Source organism: Rattus norvegicus, chromosome 18, assembly GCF_036323735.1.
Source record: "Rattus norvegicus strain BN/NHsdMcwi chromosome 18, GRCr8, whole genome shotgun sequence".
In the NCBI taxonomy this organism is placed as follows: domain Eukaryota; kingdom Metazoa; phylum Chordata; class Mammalia; order Rodentia; family Muridae; genus Rattus; species Rattus norvegicus.
In genome coordinates this window covers 37543201-37558455 of record NC_086036.1, presented here as the reverse complement: position 1 = coordinate 37558455, position 15255 = coordinate 37543201, and the positions used below count along the sequence as shown (strand labels likewise).

The window sequence follows — 15255 nt, the reverse complement described above, 5'->3', positions numbered from 1 at the left end:
AAAAGGACAAATTATGCAGAATAGTTGACTGATAAACTCTGCCAAGACAGGGTGATCAGCCCTTCAAAATCTGCATTTCAAGAGTCTGTCAGTTGATTTTGGGCCAGAAGGCTGAAGATTTGTGCTCACATGTTGCTAACAGGGGACTGTGCTTTGTATGTTTAAGTGGGCAATTATATCTTACCAATTGGATCTAAGATTATTGTGTTGTGTGTTCTTTTATGTAAAGGTTTGAGTGTAGGAAAGTGTGTGGCTGGGCTGTGTTTCCGCCAAGATACCTAGCAGATATCTTGGGGCACCGTGGTACAGAGCTAGCAGGGTAAAAGACACCGTTACTCTTTATTATTCTTATACTTTTACAACAACAAATGAACTATGGGAAAGCCTGAAGAAGCTGAAGGCGATTGCAACTTCATAGGAAGAACAACAATATCAACCAACCAGACCCCCTAGAGCTCCCAGAAACTAAACCACCAACCAAAGAGTACACATGGGCGGGTCCATGGCTCCTGCTACATATGTAGCAGAAGACTGCCTTATCTCCCATCAGTGGGAGGGAAGGCTCTTGGTCCTGAGGAGGCTTGATACCCCAGAGAAGGTGAATGATAGAGGAGTAAGACACAAGTGGGTGGGTAGGCAGAGGAGCACTGTCTTAGAGGCAAAGAGGAGGTGGAAGGGTGGGAGGGCTTTGGAGGGGAGACATTTGAAATGTAACAAATAAAATGATAATTAAAAAACAAAATAAGCACTAAACACTTTAGAAAGTCTTCAACATTTATCCACCAAAAATGCAAATTAAAACTACACTGAGATTCGATTTCATCCTTGTCAGAATGGCCATCATCAAACAAAAGGAAAAAGAAAAAGAAAACAAAGACAATAAATGCTGGCAAGGTTGGATAAAAAGAGACATCATCTAGTAAAGCCACTGTGGAAATCAGGGTGGGGGGATCTCAAAAAGCTAATCTAGAAGTAGCATATGCCCAGCTATACCAACCATATGCATATACTCAAGAGTTCCTTGTATCCTACTGTAGAGCTGTGTTGATCTATTCTTTTCACAAGTGCAAGGAAGTGGAATCAGCCTAAATGTTCATCAATAGAGCAATGGAAATGTGGAATATAACTACAATGGGAGTTGCCCCACCCCAGAGAAACATGGAAAATCCATGGAACTGGAAAACATGTTAAGCAAGGTAAATCCAGCCTCTAACTGTGCAGATCCTATCCTCTGTTAAATATGTCTATCTAGATAATAGTGAATATAGACAAGGGCCAGAAAACTAGAACAGAGTCTATTTGACTGGGAGAAAAAAAGAAAAGAGCCTTAAGGGCAAGGGAAGACAATACAACAGAAGGGAAGCGAAGCCTGTGGTCAGAAGTTATTGAGAGGCAGGGTATTGAGAGGAAGGCAGAGAGATGAGAGCAGAGTAGCACTGCACAGAATCAACTAAGCATGTATGAAAACCCCAGATGGAAACCTATAAGCTAATTTATACAATAAAATAGTGATACAAAATTAAAATATATTTCAAGTTTTATAGAAAAAGAGCATGTAATTTAAGTAAATGGGTAAAAGATGAAATAAACAATTCAGTAAGAAATAAATGACTATAAGGAGATTTATTTCTTAAAAAGAATAGAACCAAAAGAGCAAAGGAAATCTTTAATTTTTTAAAAATAGCATTCTAAAAATCTACCAAAACCTAACTAACAAAATGAATGAATGAATAAATAAATAAACAAACAAACAAACAAATAGTCATTTACTCAAGATGGCCTGGATATAAGGAAGAGCCATAACATTTACATGCTTTTTATAAGTAATTACTTGATATATATTAAACCAAGGAAATTATTAAATAAATGAAAAGAAGGAACGATAGCAATGAACCAAGACTCCCACCATAGCCACTCTCTTAGGAGTTACTTGCCATGTATTTTTGGGAGTGGGGGTTGAAACGGTACCTCATTGTGTAGCCCTGACTAGAACTCACTGTGTAAACCAGACTGTCCTTGAACTTACAACACTCCTGACTGCCTCTGCCACCTAAGGGATAGAATTACAACGGGGTATTACTATACTGGGTTCCTATCATGTCAATCCTACTATCATGAAATTCTGAGCTCATCTGTCATTGACACTCTTCTCGACAAGACAACTGATAAACACCATATTACAAAACCCAACCTACAATTTTCAGTCTATATTTTTTCATTCAAATAACAGTTAACAGAACCAACCATTTTTTAAAATATATTTACCTTTAACACTTTTTTCCTCTTCTCTAAAAACTTATGCCTTTAAAATATTTACAATCTGATAACTCTGAAATGTGTACTTTCCACACCTCTTTCCTAAATCTAAGAGATACAGATAGCCAAACACCTAACATCACTTCACTTAGGGTCTCCTAATTATCTCAGCCTTAAACATACCTAAAAAGACCTCTTGTCTTATAATGTATACAGCCCCTAGGTTTCTTCCTACATTCCTTCTAGTTTTTCAATCTCAAATAAGTGGTAACATGGGCTCCATGATTAAGGATGTCAGAGCACATTCACAATGACCAGAGTTAGGATTCCAGCACACACAGTAACACAGCAGGTGTTTTGCCCACAGAAAATCATGGAGCTTTTCTGCCTCCCAGCCTAGCTGAGAAAGCACAAGCCACAGGTTTAGGGAGAGCCTGCCTCAAAGGAACAGGCAGCATGAATGACAGATGAAGACACCTAATGCTATCTTCTGACATTCCTCCAACACTTGCACATTTATATTCTTATACACCCCAACATACAAAATAAACAAAAATGGGCATCATTACTCAGCAACCTAAAATTAAAATATATAAGTAGAAAAACATATTAAAATGTATTTGCATAAAGGTAAGAATATTACTTTCTAAAATATAACTCAGTATTTTCTGTGTCATGCTATAAACAAACCACACAAATTTTTATATTTTATGATACTGACTTAGTTTATTTCATATACATTTTACTTCTTTATACGACATTTACCTCTAAAGGATGAAGGTTCCTGAAGAGCGTTACTTGTCAGTCTGGCTGGTCCACAGAACACCAGAACAGTAACAGGTGTCACTGCTGAACAACATCTGATATTAGCAATTCTATGGGCTCTGGTCATTTCATCATAAATAAGCCAATCTGTGGGCAATGCCTGAATTGCTGCAGCCTGACCATTGGCTGGAGGAATCTATTAAGATAGTTAAAAAAATTAATCCCTTAATTATTCATAATACTTTAAGTTCTTTAGTAAAACAAATAATGCACGTTAGTATTCAAAAACAGAAGCAAGCCCTTGTTCTTCTGGTTTATACAGATTCCCTCACTACTTTTCCAATGTTACTTCTAACATTTATTATTTATTTATTATTAGTTATTTCTAAGATTTAATATTTTATTATATATATTTTCCAAATTATCTTGCTAAAGCAGAAGTAGTTGGAGTATTTTTGTTTATCTTCACTACCACAGGGTCTAAGAGCATTAAAAATGTTTTACCTTTTTGTACTGAGGCTGACTGAGAACTGAAGTGGGATGAAAGCGTACTTTTTTTTCCTTTGGCCCTGTCAATACTACATTCTCTCTGTCCACATGGACTAAATTAGGATACATGCCTGCTACCAATGCAGCTTTAACAACAGCCCAATTCTCGGAGTTTGTGTTAACATCTCGAATGTCACCACCACCTCGTGCTCTAACAAAACCTAGGTGGACAAAAAGAGTACACTAATCTTTTATATTACACAAAAGGCACTTTAACATTTATGTACATTTAACAACAAGAAACTGTAACATCATATAACATCTAACTCCATGATTAATACTATCCACTTTGGCAAGTGTGAAGTATAGAACTAATAAAGCAAAGTTTAGATCTGTTCAGGCTAGATTAGGTATATGAGCTATTGGGAAAAGATATCATATGTAACCCCGACCAAATGGATTTCCCCGTTTGTTGTCCTGAGCATTTGGGATGTTGGTAGTGGCTATTATGCCTCACTCTATATGTACATTCTTCGGTAAAACCATTGATCAGTTGCTGTGTTGGTTAGCTTTTTGTCAACCTGACAAGCTGTAGTCATCTAAGAAGGGGGAACCTCACTTAAGAAAATATCCCCAACAGACTGGCCTGTTGACAAGTCTGTGAGGTATTTTCTTGATTTCTGATTGCTGTGGAAGGGGTAGTCCATTTTGGGCAGTGCCATCACTTGGCAGGTAGTCCTGGATGGTGCAGAAAGCAGGCTGAGCAAGCAATGAAGAAGAAGTCAGCAAGCAACAGTTTTCCAGAGCCTCTGTCTAGTTCCTGTCCTGACTTCCTATGGTGACATAACAACTAAAAGGTGAAATAAGCCTATTCTTCCCCAGGTTGCTTTTAATCGTGGTCTTTATCATAGCAAAAGAAACCAAATTAGACACTGCTATCATAAACATTCTCCAAGTTTACAACTTGAAACCCAAACCATTCTTTTCACTTTTATCAATATTTTCATTTTCTCAAACATCAACTCTAAAGGTATGGTTAAGTATGTAGGCTGTATGCTAAAATTTTAAAACTCCTTCATATTTTCGCATATTTGAAACAAATCTAAATTCTTAATTATCTTGTTTCCTCTCATACTTAGACTAACCTATAAAACCAAATTTGGATACTAATGATTATCACTTCAGTTAACTATGTTACTTAAAAAAACAGAAACAAAACAAAACCATCAAAGAAGCCATTCTAAAAGAAAACAGAAACATTAGAGTCCTCTCAAAAAATTGTACTTTCAAGTTATTACCAATCATTTTAGTGTTCCACATGTATGTAGCAGCCATGTTAATCTACCTAAATTCTTATAATTGCAATTTTACAGATAAATCTAAGAGTCAAAAGTAAATATAACAAATTATATATAAATTAATCATTAACAAAAATTAGAATTTGCTCTGCCAACATTATCAAAAGGGTATACTGATCATGCTCATATACTTTTACACACAGTTTTACATATATACTTCATAAAGTTTCACACAAGCAGTATAATATTTTACTTCATCAATAAGCAAAGTACAGAAGAGAAAAGATAGAGAAGTGCACACATCAGCTCATGAATATAGACTTACAGTGTGATGTAAAGAGAACAGGAACTAGCATCACTTTAAATCTGGAAACATGAAATAAAATTATGGTGCTATGTAGGAAAACCTTACCTGATGCTCTAAGCTGACCAAGCAACTGTGTTCTCATGCCTATAATGATTTCCATAGTAGCTTGTGAAAGAAAATTCTTTTCACAAAAGGCTCGCTCCCACCCATCACTTCGTGCTTTCTGCCATGCCTACAAAAGAAAAAGAAAAAAAAACAAATAAACAACAACAACAACAACAACAAAAAACCCACAGAATATCTACCAATCACATCTAAATGAGGGAACAAAGTAATGCCACTGTATTAATCACTCCAGGTAAAGTATTATCCTGATAGTTTTACAAAAGTCTAATATTTTATAATCAAATTAGACATTGTCATTTAGTTTATATACAACTGCTATCATGGCAATTGAGTTTCAAATTCTCCCATATACTCCGTTTTGCTCTCATTTTGATATTCATGGCCTCTTTCTTCGTTGTTACATGTACACACACACACACACACACACACACACACACACACACACTCACTCTTAAATATAAAATGCTCAATCTGTATAATGTATGTACATTTTCAGGGCTGACCATTGGGTATTGAATAGTGAGTTGGGGAGTTCTTTCCTGGAGAAGACTATTTTTCCCACTCTCAGTCTTCTTTACTTGCCTGTACTTTGTGTAGAGTTGAGGCCTCATGGTCTTTTCCCATCCACTTCTGCTCTACTGATAAAATATAACTTCTGAGACTGGAGGTGGCTCAGTAGTTAAGAGCATTTGTTGCTCTGTGGAGGACCCAGGTTCAGGTTCTAAGCACTGACAGGGTGGCTCATAACCATCTGTAACCCTACTTCCAGGGAATCAAACCCTGCTTCCTTCCTCCACAGACACCAGGTCCACACGCAGAAAAAATACTCATATAAAAATAAATAAATCTTAAATAAAAGTAAATCAATGCAGCTTCCCAAGTAGAACAAAATTAACAGAGTATTTAATATTTATTTTAATTTTTAAATTGCTACACCTGCCCCAGAATGTATTAAATACAGCATGTTCAACAATAAACAAAAGTAATAGTACCTGAAATGCTCTCAGAAGTGCCATGTGGTCACTGAAAGTCCCTGCCGTGAAACGTTTCCTACAAAGCATAGCTGCACGTTTTTGAGAGGCCTGGGTAGGCAGTACAAAAGGATCACGATAAGCTAGCGTGCAGGCGATTGTAAGGATGGGGTCCAGACACTTTAAAACAACAGCACACAGGACCATTTTCCCAAGATGTGGTTCTACTGGCAAATCAGCCAAATGATAGCCAAGTTCAGTCAGATCTTCCCATGCATCCATTGCATCTATTGTCTAGGCAAAAGGATGAAAAAAAGATTGACATAGCCCAAAATTATGCTTAAATTAAAAACCCAGTGAGTATGAAATAATGCAAATGTTCTTTTGCTATCATATTATGTAAAAATATTTTGTATTAAATGTATACATATAATAACTATATCTACCATTTTAAATTATAAAGGCACTCAAGTATTAATCAAGTAACAATTTTTAAAAGAATAAAATTATTTAAAACATATGCTCATGTAGCTTAAATTTTAAGTTGAAAAAACAAACAAGTAAAATAATTACAATACCAACCTTGAGCATCTGAACAGCGTTTCTTACAATTAAGGCTGGAGGTGGTTCAGGAGCTTTCATAAGGAAGTCAGCAATGGTACAATTGACTGGGGCTAACAGCTTGGTATGCAAACAAAGCTCCTGTAAACCACGATGGCAAAACAATTATGAAGAGCAAAACTCTAACACTGACTTTTATATTAAAACAGCCAAGAGAACTATGTGTCCCAATCACAAACTAGCAAAGACTCAGAGTCAAAGGAATGTGGGAAGAACATCTTCAGTGAAACTTGCTTGTAACACCCTCAATCAGCTTATACCAAAATGATCACTGCCCCTTCTGGCAACATTTTTTTCACCATTTTTACCCACACTCTCAAAGAGAAACTAACCAGACAGTAAGTCACTTTCTTCCCTTTATGATCACTTCATTCTATCATCTTTTTCCATTCAACAAATATCCAGGAGCTTTTGACAGTTAGGCATATGCCTGCTTTTCTGTAGTTTATAGTAAAGTGAAAACCAGACCTTAGATTACTTTAGCACATCATTATTTATAATTACTTACATCTGTGCTAAGTGCTATGAAGGATACTGGGTACTACAGGCATGGGGGCAGTGCATACATTGTAATTAAGTTCGAGAAGGAGCTGGAGAAGGAGGCTAGAAGTGAAAGACAGTTTCCAAGAAGAAATGACACACTAAGATGTATATAATAGGAGTTTAATCATAAAGTAAGTAAGGGAAAGGAATTTAGAAATTGGTTAGCACACATGAAAGCAAAAGAAATAAATATAACTTTAAAGAACACAAAATCTAATGAGAGTAGAATCATGAGGATAAGGGATTGGAAACATTGAAGAGTTTATTTAGTAATTTAGGTTCCAAAAGTTTTTAATTATAAATCAGAGGAAGAAAAAAATCTTGCAAAGACATTGGGAATAGGAAACCATGGGGATATGAATGTCAAAAACATGATTCTGTATCTAGAAAGTATCTAGGCTAAGAGACTAAAAAACCAACGGGGGCTGGACAGATGGCTGAGTGGTTAAAGGACTTGCTGCAGAGCAGTGGAGCCAGGCTAAGTTCCCAGCACCACATCAGGCAGCTTAGAGCATTCTGCCTCTCTACCTCCAGGGGACATGAGGACACGTGCTGGCTTCTAAAGGCAACACATACATGGGCATGCTTACATGCAGACACACAAACTTGCACATAAAAATAAAATAGAATGAGCCAATCTTTCAAAGACAGAATCAAACTGATATTCTTCTAGTTTTCCATGAAGACAGAAAACTCAAAGAAAAGCAATGAAGATTTGGAGATCTCAGTAAATACAGAATTACAAGGGTAGAGGCTCAGCATCTTACATTATGCTATTGGGATTACCTTCTACAACTTAAATGATTTAGTTTCTAATTCTATCTAGAATTTTCAAAACCCAAACTACATATCTGAGACTCTTACAATGCTAGAATTAAGTGCGCACGCGTGTGTGCGCGCACACACACACAAACACACACACACAAACACACACACACACAAACACACACACACTTTGGAATGGCTCCCATAATGTATTCCAATAACTTGAAAAACTATCTGAAGGTTCTTTATTGTGATATATCCCACTTCATAAAACTTATGATTTTACTTTGTAAACTGAATTTATTCAAGCTCAATCAGTAGAAACTGAAATGGGACCTGTTTGCTCTGCTCACCCACACACAAAGTCTTAGAGCTGTAGGTCTACCTGCAATGGCATTCTCAAGAGTTCTGGAGTCTGAAATTCCAGCATGTTCTGAAATCGAAGTCTACTAAACAGTCGGAAACAAATTCCAGGTCTACATCGTCCAGCTCTTAAAATAAAACATAAAATTAAGACTCAGATAAGGAATAAAGACAATAATAATGAAACTTCACACTAATGTGATTTAGGAGATAGAAGAGTGAATCATGATCAAGACATCTGAGTTCTAATCTTTATTTGACCCCCATGAATACATTTAAAAGGTGTTTTGTGCTCTGGGACTCAATATTATTTACTGAGCAAGATTCACAAATATGCCATCTACAGTTATAGGTAAAAACAAACAAAAAACCAAAGGTAGTAATATAAACTGGAAATCAAGTGAAATTCAAAGCATAAATGCTTAGTAATTTAAATGTCAATCAATTTCACTGAGATGGTATCAGGCAGTGTGTTCAGGCCCACTGATCAGAGTTGTGGGTTACATAACAACAGAGCTCTGACATTTACCCCATCACCACAGAGACAGTTTTTGGAAAGATCAGAAAACATAGTGAAGCAGTCTCCTTTTAGTTCTCCTAATCAGAGAAATAGCTAGTGTCTGGATGGATGACAGATACTTCCAACCTTATGGAGTTCACAATCCAGAAAGGATAAAGGCAAAAAAATACAACGGTACATAATCTGATGTTCCACCCAAATCTCCTGATGTTTATTATAAGCCTACACTTCAGAAGCTTCTTGGACAGCTCCACCTAGACTTTCTAGTCAACTAAGACACATGGCGTCCAAAGGTATTTATTCTTCTCAACAGAATTCTTACCAACCTCTCTATCTGACAACTAATTTTCTAACTGCCCAATTTTCTAAAACATCCTGGATAACATTTAATTTTTTAATTCTACTATTATGTGTTTGGGGGGTTGTGTGCATAGATATGCCATAGAGTCAGCGAGCAACTTTCAAGAATAGATTCTCTCCTTTTACCATGGGTTCCAGGACTAAACTCAGGTTTGCAGCCTTGCATGGCAAGTGCTTATAGGACCCCCCCCCCCTTATTTTTAATCAATCCAGCATTTTTAATATTACAAGATTCCTTACCCCTCACCTCATACATATAAAAACATGCCCAATATTACTTTAGTATATCTCAAATTGTCCATCTCTGTTTTCAACCTGCTACAATAATCCTATCCGCTGTCTCTCTCTTATGGAAATGAAACTACTAATAAACCCATTCTCTAAAGAGCTGAAAAGAATGCTAGCTAGCATCATATCACCACTTTTTTAGATAGCCCAAGGGCTATCTAAGAGTGACTTCTGCTGGTGTGGAGGACCCAAGTTCCCTCCTTATAAACTCCAGCTCCAGGAGTTTAGCACTTCTGGCCTCCACAAAGCACCTACATACACTATCACTATAAAAAAATAAAAATGGTCCTTAAGAACTTGTTCAAAACTTCAGGTTATTTTTGACCATCTTCTTTCAGATTAAACTAAATAAACAACTTTTGTGCTCATTTTGACCCATGTGCCTTTATCTGACTCTTCCTTAACCTTTCAGGAATGCCTTTCCTTAATTCATCTTTTTCCTTATGTTCCTTAAATTCATGCAGCACTCCTCTAGGAGCAATATCCTGTTACACTAATTCAACATGGATTATAGCACTGATGTTTAACTATGTTAATCCTATCCATGAGCATGAAGATCTTTCCATCTTCTGCTATCTTCTTCAATTTCCTTCTTCAAAGACTTGAAGCTTTTATCATACGGGTCTTTTACTTGCTTGGTTAGAGTTGCTCCAAGATACTTTATTTTACTTGTGACTATTGTGAAGGGTGTTGTTTCCCTGATTTCTTTCTCAGCTCGTTTGTCATTTGTATAAACAAGGGTTGCCGGTTTGTTATTGTTGTTCTTGTTGGTTGATTTGGTTTGGTTTTGAGTTGATCTGTACCCAGCCACTTTGCCAAAAGAAGTTCCATGGTAGAATTTTTCGGGTTGCTTATATATATACTGTATCATCTACAAATATTAATATTTTTGACTTCTTCCTTTACAATTTGTAATGCTTTTATCTTCTTAAGTTGTCTTATTACTCTAGGTAGAACTTCAAGTGTTATATTGAATAGATATATAGAGAGTAAACAGCCTTGTCTTATTCCTGATTTTAGTGGAATTGTTTTGAGTTTCTCTCCATTCAATTTGATGTGGACTACAGGCTTGCTGTAAATTGTCTTTATTATGTTTGAGTATGCCCCCCACCCCCAAAAAACCTTTAAGACCAATTTGTGCTATCCAAAACATGGTCAACTTAAGCAGGAGCCACAACCTTGAAGAAAGCCCCTCCCTCTCCCAGCGGCTAACAGCTGCCAATAGCTCCACAGGTACAAGTGGGGATATGTGCTCAATTCCCCTCTCCCTCCATGCTGATGTTTGATGTAACTTGGGCTGGCAACATAGCTCAATTTAACTTTTGAAAAATTACCCCAAAAGGACCAGTAAGATAGCTTAGGGGTTATAAGCATTTGTCATCAAGCCCAGACCTTAGTTCTATTCTCAGGAACTACATGGTAGTTTCAATTCCTGAAAGATATAATCTTAATACTACACGTGTGCCATAGCAGGTATATGCCTCTGACAAACATTCAAAATAAATTAAGTAAAGGAATGTAATTTAAATTTTTCTAGTTATTTTTAAAGTATCAAAACAGTTTGCTTGGCAAAGACACTATAAAATTAAGACTACTATGAAAACTAACATAAAAGGAAGACTATATGACAAATATGTAATGCATATGGTAATATTACTATCACAGGCAATTAGATAAGTAGAAATTATGCATGTAATTATAACATAAAATGTACATTACCTGCCTTTGCGCTGTATGGCACTAGCTTTGGAAATCCATACCATTTTTAACATTGTAACAAAATTCAGTGCATCAAAGGATTTCTGTAATATTTAAATCATTTTTATGTTAAAACATGATCTATAAATAATGAGGATATAAAAATATTACCGACATATTTTTACATACAGAGTTAAATTTAAAGTCCTCTCTTGACTAGAAGAAACTGTTTCTTAAAAATTCAGGTTTCCTGGTTATAAGTACTCTAATAAAAAACAGTAAATGGCCAACTAAACTTAGAAGACCTATACAACTCCCCATGCCGTACTGTGCAGAGCTGTTTGTAGTTCTCTACTACAGCTTAATAATTGATTCTCAAGAGATACCAAGACTTTATTGTGACATCAACATGGCTACCTAGACATAAACTGAACAAGAACAACATCAACAGACATTTTGCCATGGAATGGAGAAAGCCTGCTGGGCCTCAACTCTAGACCAAGAAATACAGGTAACTGGGGAATACTGAGAGCAGAAGACATGGCCTTCCCCAGACAAGAACACACCAATTAGTGGTCAGTCCTGAGATCACATAAGTACAGATTATATTATACACACTAAGCAGGATGGATTCATATATTTAGGAATGTGTGTGTGTGTGTGTGTGTGTGTGTGTGTGTGTGAAACAATGAAAAAGAGGTCATAAATTTGAAACAGGGAGTAGCCAGGGATGAGTCAGAGGAAAGAAAGGAAAGAGAGGAAATGATGTGATTATCGTGTCAAAAAAAATAAATAAAACCTTTAAACAACAAAACAAAGTGTAAAAATGTAAAAATAGGTTTCTCTGATAATTATTTTTATCATATTATATCATTTTAAGAAATAGGAGTGACAAAAAAAAGATATTTGCTGAGATACTTCTCAAGAAGTAAATTTCTATAAAAATAATTTACCAAACAAAACATTTCAAAGTAAAGCATTTTTAACCCTTTCTACTTAACATCCTGCTGAGTTACCAAGAAGTAAACCTTTCCTGAGTATTTCAAAGGAAAATATAAAAAGATGCCAGCCTGCCTCAAAGTGCCTAAAGTGAATGAATATCTATCTTCTGGAGGAGTAATTTTTTGTTTGTTTTTGTTTGTTTTGTTTTTTTTTGAGACTGTGTAGCTTTGGCTGCCCTGGAACTCACTCTGTAGACCAGGCTGGCCTCAAACACAGAGGTCTGCCTGCTTCTACCTTACAAGAGCTTGGATTATATGCATGAACAACCACCACCTGGCTATGAGAAATATTTTTAAATATGTATCTAAGTAAAATACATTATTTCAAGCATTCAGTGTCCTTGTTTTCTCTTATAAAAATTAATTACAGAGAGCAAATATAATGTATTCTTTAATAAGTTTAGTAAGGGACTTTTGAAAATATGCTGCTTAGCTTGTAATATTTGTTTTATTTGTGAGTTTTGTATATAAAATAACTTCTGATACTATCTCTGCATAAGTCATGATTTGATAACACCTAAAGAAATTAATTTCTAAAATACTTCTTTCAGATTTAAATAATTTAAGAGCAATAAATCTGCACATTTTGTTTTCTCCTCTCTGAGACAAGTTCTTGCCATGTAGCCAAGCTAGCTTTGAACCCTAAACTGTCCTATATCAATCTCCCCAATGCAGGGAACACAGGTATGCAGCACATCTGGTAAGTGTTGATATTTAAAGGCTTAGCACTTATTTTTATTGACACTATCATAGGAGAAACAGTTTATTCTTCCTTTAAAATGAATTTGACCAAAATCTATAATAAATTTTATTCTCTGTAAGATAAACCTAAAATTATATTGGAAACATTAATTTTAACACTAAAAATTACTTATATCTGCTTAGTCATCTCTTCCTTAAAACCAATTACCTCTATTATATGATCTACCAAAATTAGTAGCACTGGAACTGTTTGCCATGTTAATACTGAAAGGATGTAGGATGATGTCATTATGCAGGTGAAGGCAGGTACAAGGTAAAACAAGGCCTGTCATTGGACAAAAAGGAAGGATGGGTGGGAGAGAAGTTTTAGAGAAGAGGAGGAGACTGAGAGAACATGGAGGCGGATTCCTCTCTGAACGTTTACGGGTTGTTATGAATATTCTTAAGGTATGGATGTGTACAGGGCTTTGTCTGTATAGATGGGCAGTTATATATTTATCAACTGGATCAGAGGATATTGTGTTGTGTGTTCTTTCATGTGGTGATTTAACTGAATTCAAGAGAGTATGTGGTGGCTAGAGACACTAGGGTGCCATGGAATTGGGATGTGTATATCTGGTATGGTGGCAACTTGCCTTGGGAACTAGATAGGTAGAGGGATTGTTACCAGGCTCAGAGAGAAGCCATCAGCAGTGTGATATGGGATGGAGCAAAGCGGGTGAGACGCTTTGCTGACTGAGATGAAGATATCTGCCAGATATCTTGGGGCATTGTGGTACCAGACCTAGAGTGGGATAAAAGGCAGCTTTTTATTTTAACTTTACAGCAACAAAAGGAAACAAATGTTATCACTTATTTATCATAGAAGTTTATCTTTGCAAAGAGACCAGTAGTAAATATTGTAGACTTTGAGGCCTTTGCTGCAATTTATGAAATGCCATAATGGTATGAAAGAACCAACAGATAGCCAGGTAGGGATCTGCACTGTTGAATGAATGTTGTGGTGTTCACCCTGATTTATGTTGTTCTTGGTTGTTATGTATATGTCTGTGCATATGTGTGGGTGAGTGTGCATCTGGAAGCCACAGGTCCACAGCATACATTTTTTCCAATTGCTCTCCACTATAGTTTTTGAGACAGCTCTGGAGCTCACTGATTTGTCTCCATCTTCCTAGCATTGGGGATTGCAAGGACAAAGTGACGTGCTCACCCTTTTACTTAGGTGATGGGGACTGGAACTCTGGTTCTCACACTTAAAGAACTGAGCCATTCGCCCCAGCTCTAGTTCCCTGGATTTTGTTTTCCTTTGTTAATCAAGGTTCTCTTAATAAAAATCTTCAAAACATCTACTATACACTATCTATGAGGCATTAGATGATATCAATGAACAAGAGGAATACGACCCATCCCCACATATAGGAGGAAAACAGAAAATATATAATCATATTGCCACAATGTGACAAATTTTTACTGTAACTATTCGAACTCTTTACTTTCATAGTAGTAGTTAGTTTTTGTTTAATTTGCTGGAACACCAAAATATATCTCACATACTAAATCTAAGCTAAAATAGTTTAGTAAAAACAACATACATTGCGTTAAATTTATCTATAAATTTTCCCATAAATGAATTCTTTTAGTCTTTATTAAGTACAAATATAACATCTTTATACATACCTCTTTCACCTTACCAGAATCTATAACAAAGACAACATCATTGACAGTGATGCTTGTTTCAGCAATATTGGTGGAAAGGATCTGCAATGGAATATTATTTTATGATTAGCATGAAAATAGAATAAGAAATTAAAACAGAACATAAAGGATCTTATGATGCTTACTATTTTTCGGACACCTGCAGGTGGATTTTTTAATACCTTCTTTTGATCAGATGTCTGCATATTTGAATGAAGCATAAAGACTTGATATCTGTTTACAATTAAAAAGAAAAAATGTACTGTAGTACCTGTCTGTGAGTATAAGGAACAAGTACGAGTCTTTATCTATGTGTATTTTACCTATGTGTATTGTCAGCAAAACGCTTGTCATCAAAGAGGATGCGATCCCTCAAACCAACAATTTCATCATATCCAGGTAGAAAAATTAATATTGCACCTTGGAGAAAAACATTTTTAATATTTAGTCTTATGAAATCAAACACAATCAACAAAACTACTCATAA

The 15255-nt window shown here is 35.9% G+C and overlaps 1 protein-coding gene across 4 annotated transcripts in view; it reads right to left on the bottom strand.

The window, feature by feature from the left end:
• Nucleotides 1-15255, bottom strand: part of Ythdc2 (YTH N6-methyladenosine RNA binding protein C2) — a 65266-nt gene that overhangs the window by 24096 nt on the left and 25915 nt on the right. For all 4 annotated transcript variants that reach the window (NM_001427202.1, XM_039097251.2, XM_039097252.2 and 1 more), the window contains 10 exons: nt 15092-15188; nt 14915-15002; nt 14751-14831; nt 11392-11474; nt 8527-8632; nt 6795-6914; nt 6234-6506; nt 5221-5347; nt 3526-3731; nt 3022-3217 (listed from right to left, as the gene is read on the bottom strand). In NM_001427202.1, coding sequence (NP_001414131.1) covers nt 3022-3217; nt 3526-3731; nt 5221-5347; nt 6234-6506; nt 6795-6914; nt 8527-8632; nt 11392-11474; nt 14751-14831; nt 14915-15002; nt 15092-15188 — 1377 coding nt within the window. The remainder of the gene's footprint in view (nt 1-3021; nt 3218-3525; nt 3732-5220; nt 5348-6233; nt 6507-6794; nt 6915-8526; nt 8633-11391; nt 11475-14750; nt 14832-14914; nt 15003-15091; nt 15189-15255) is intronic.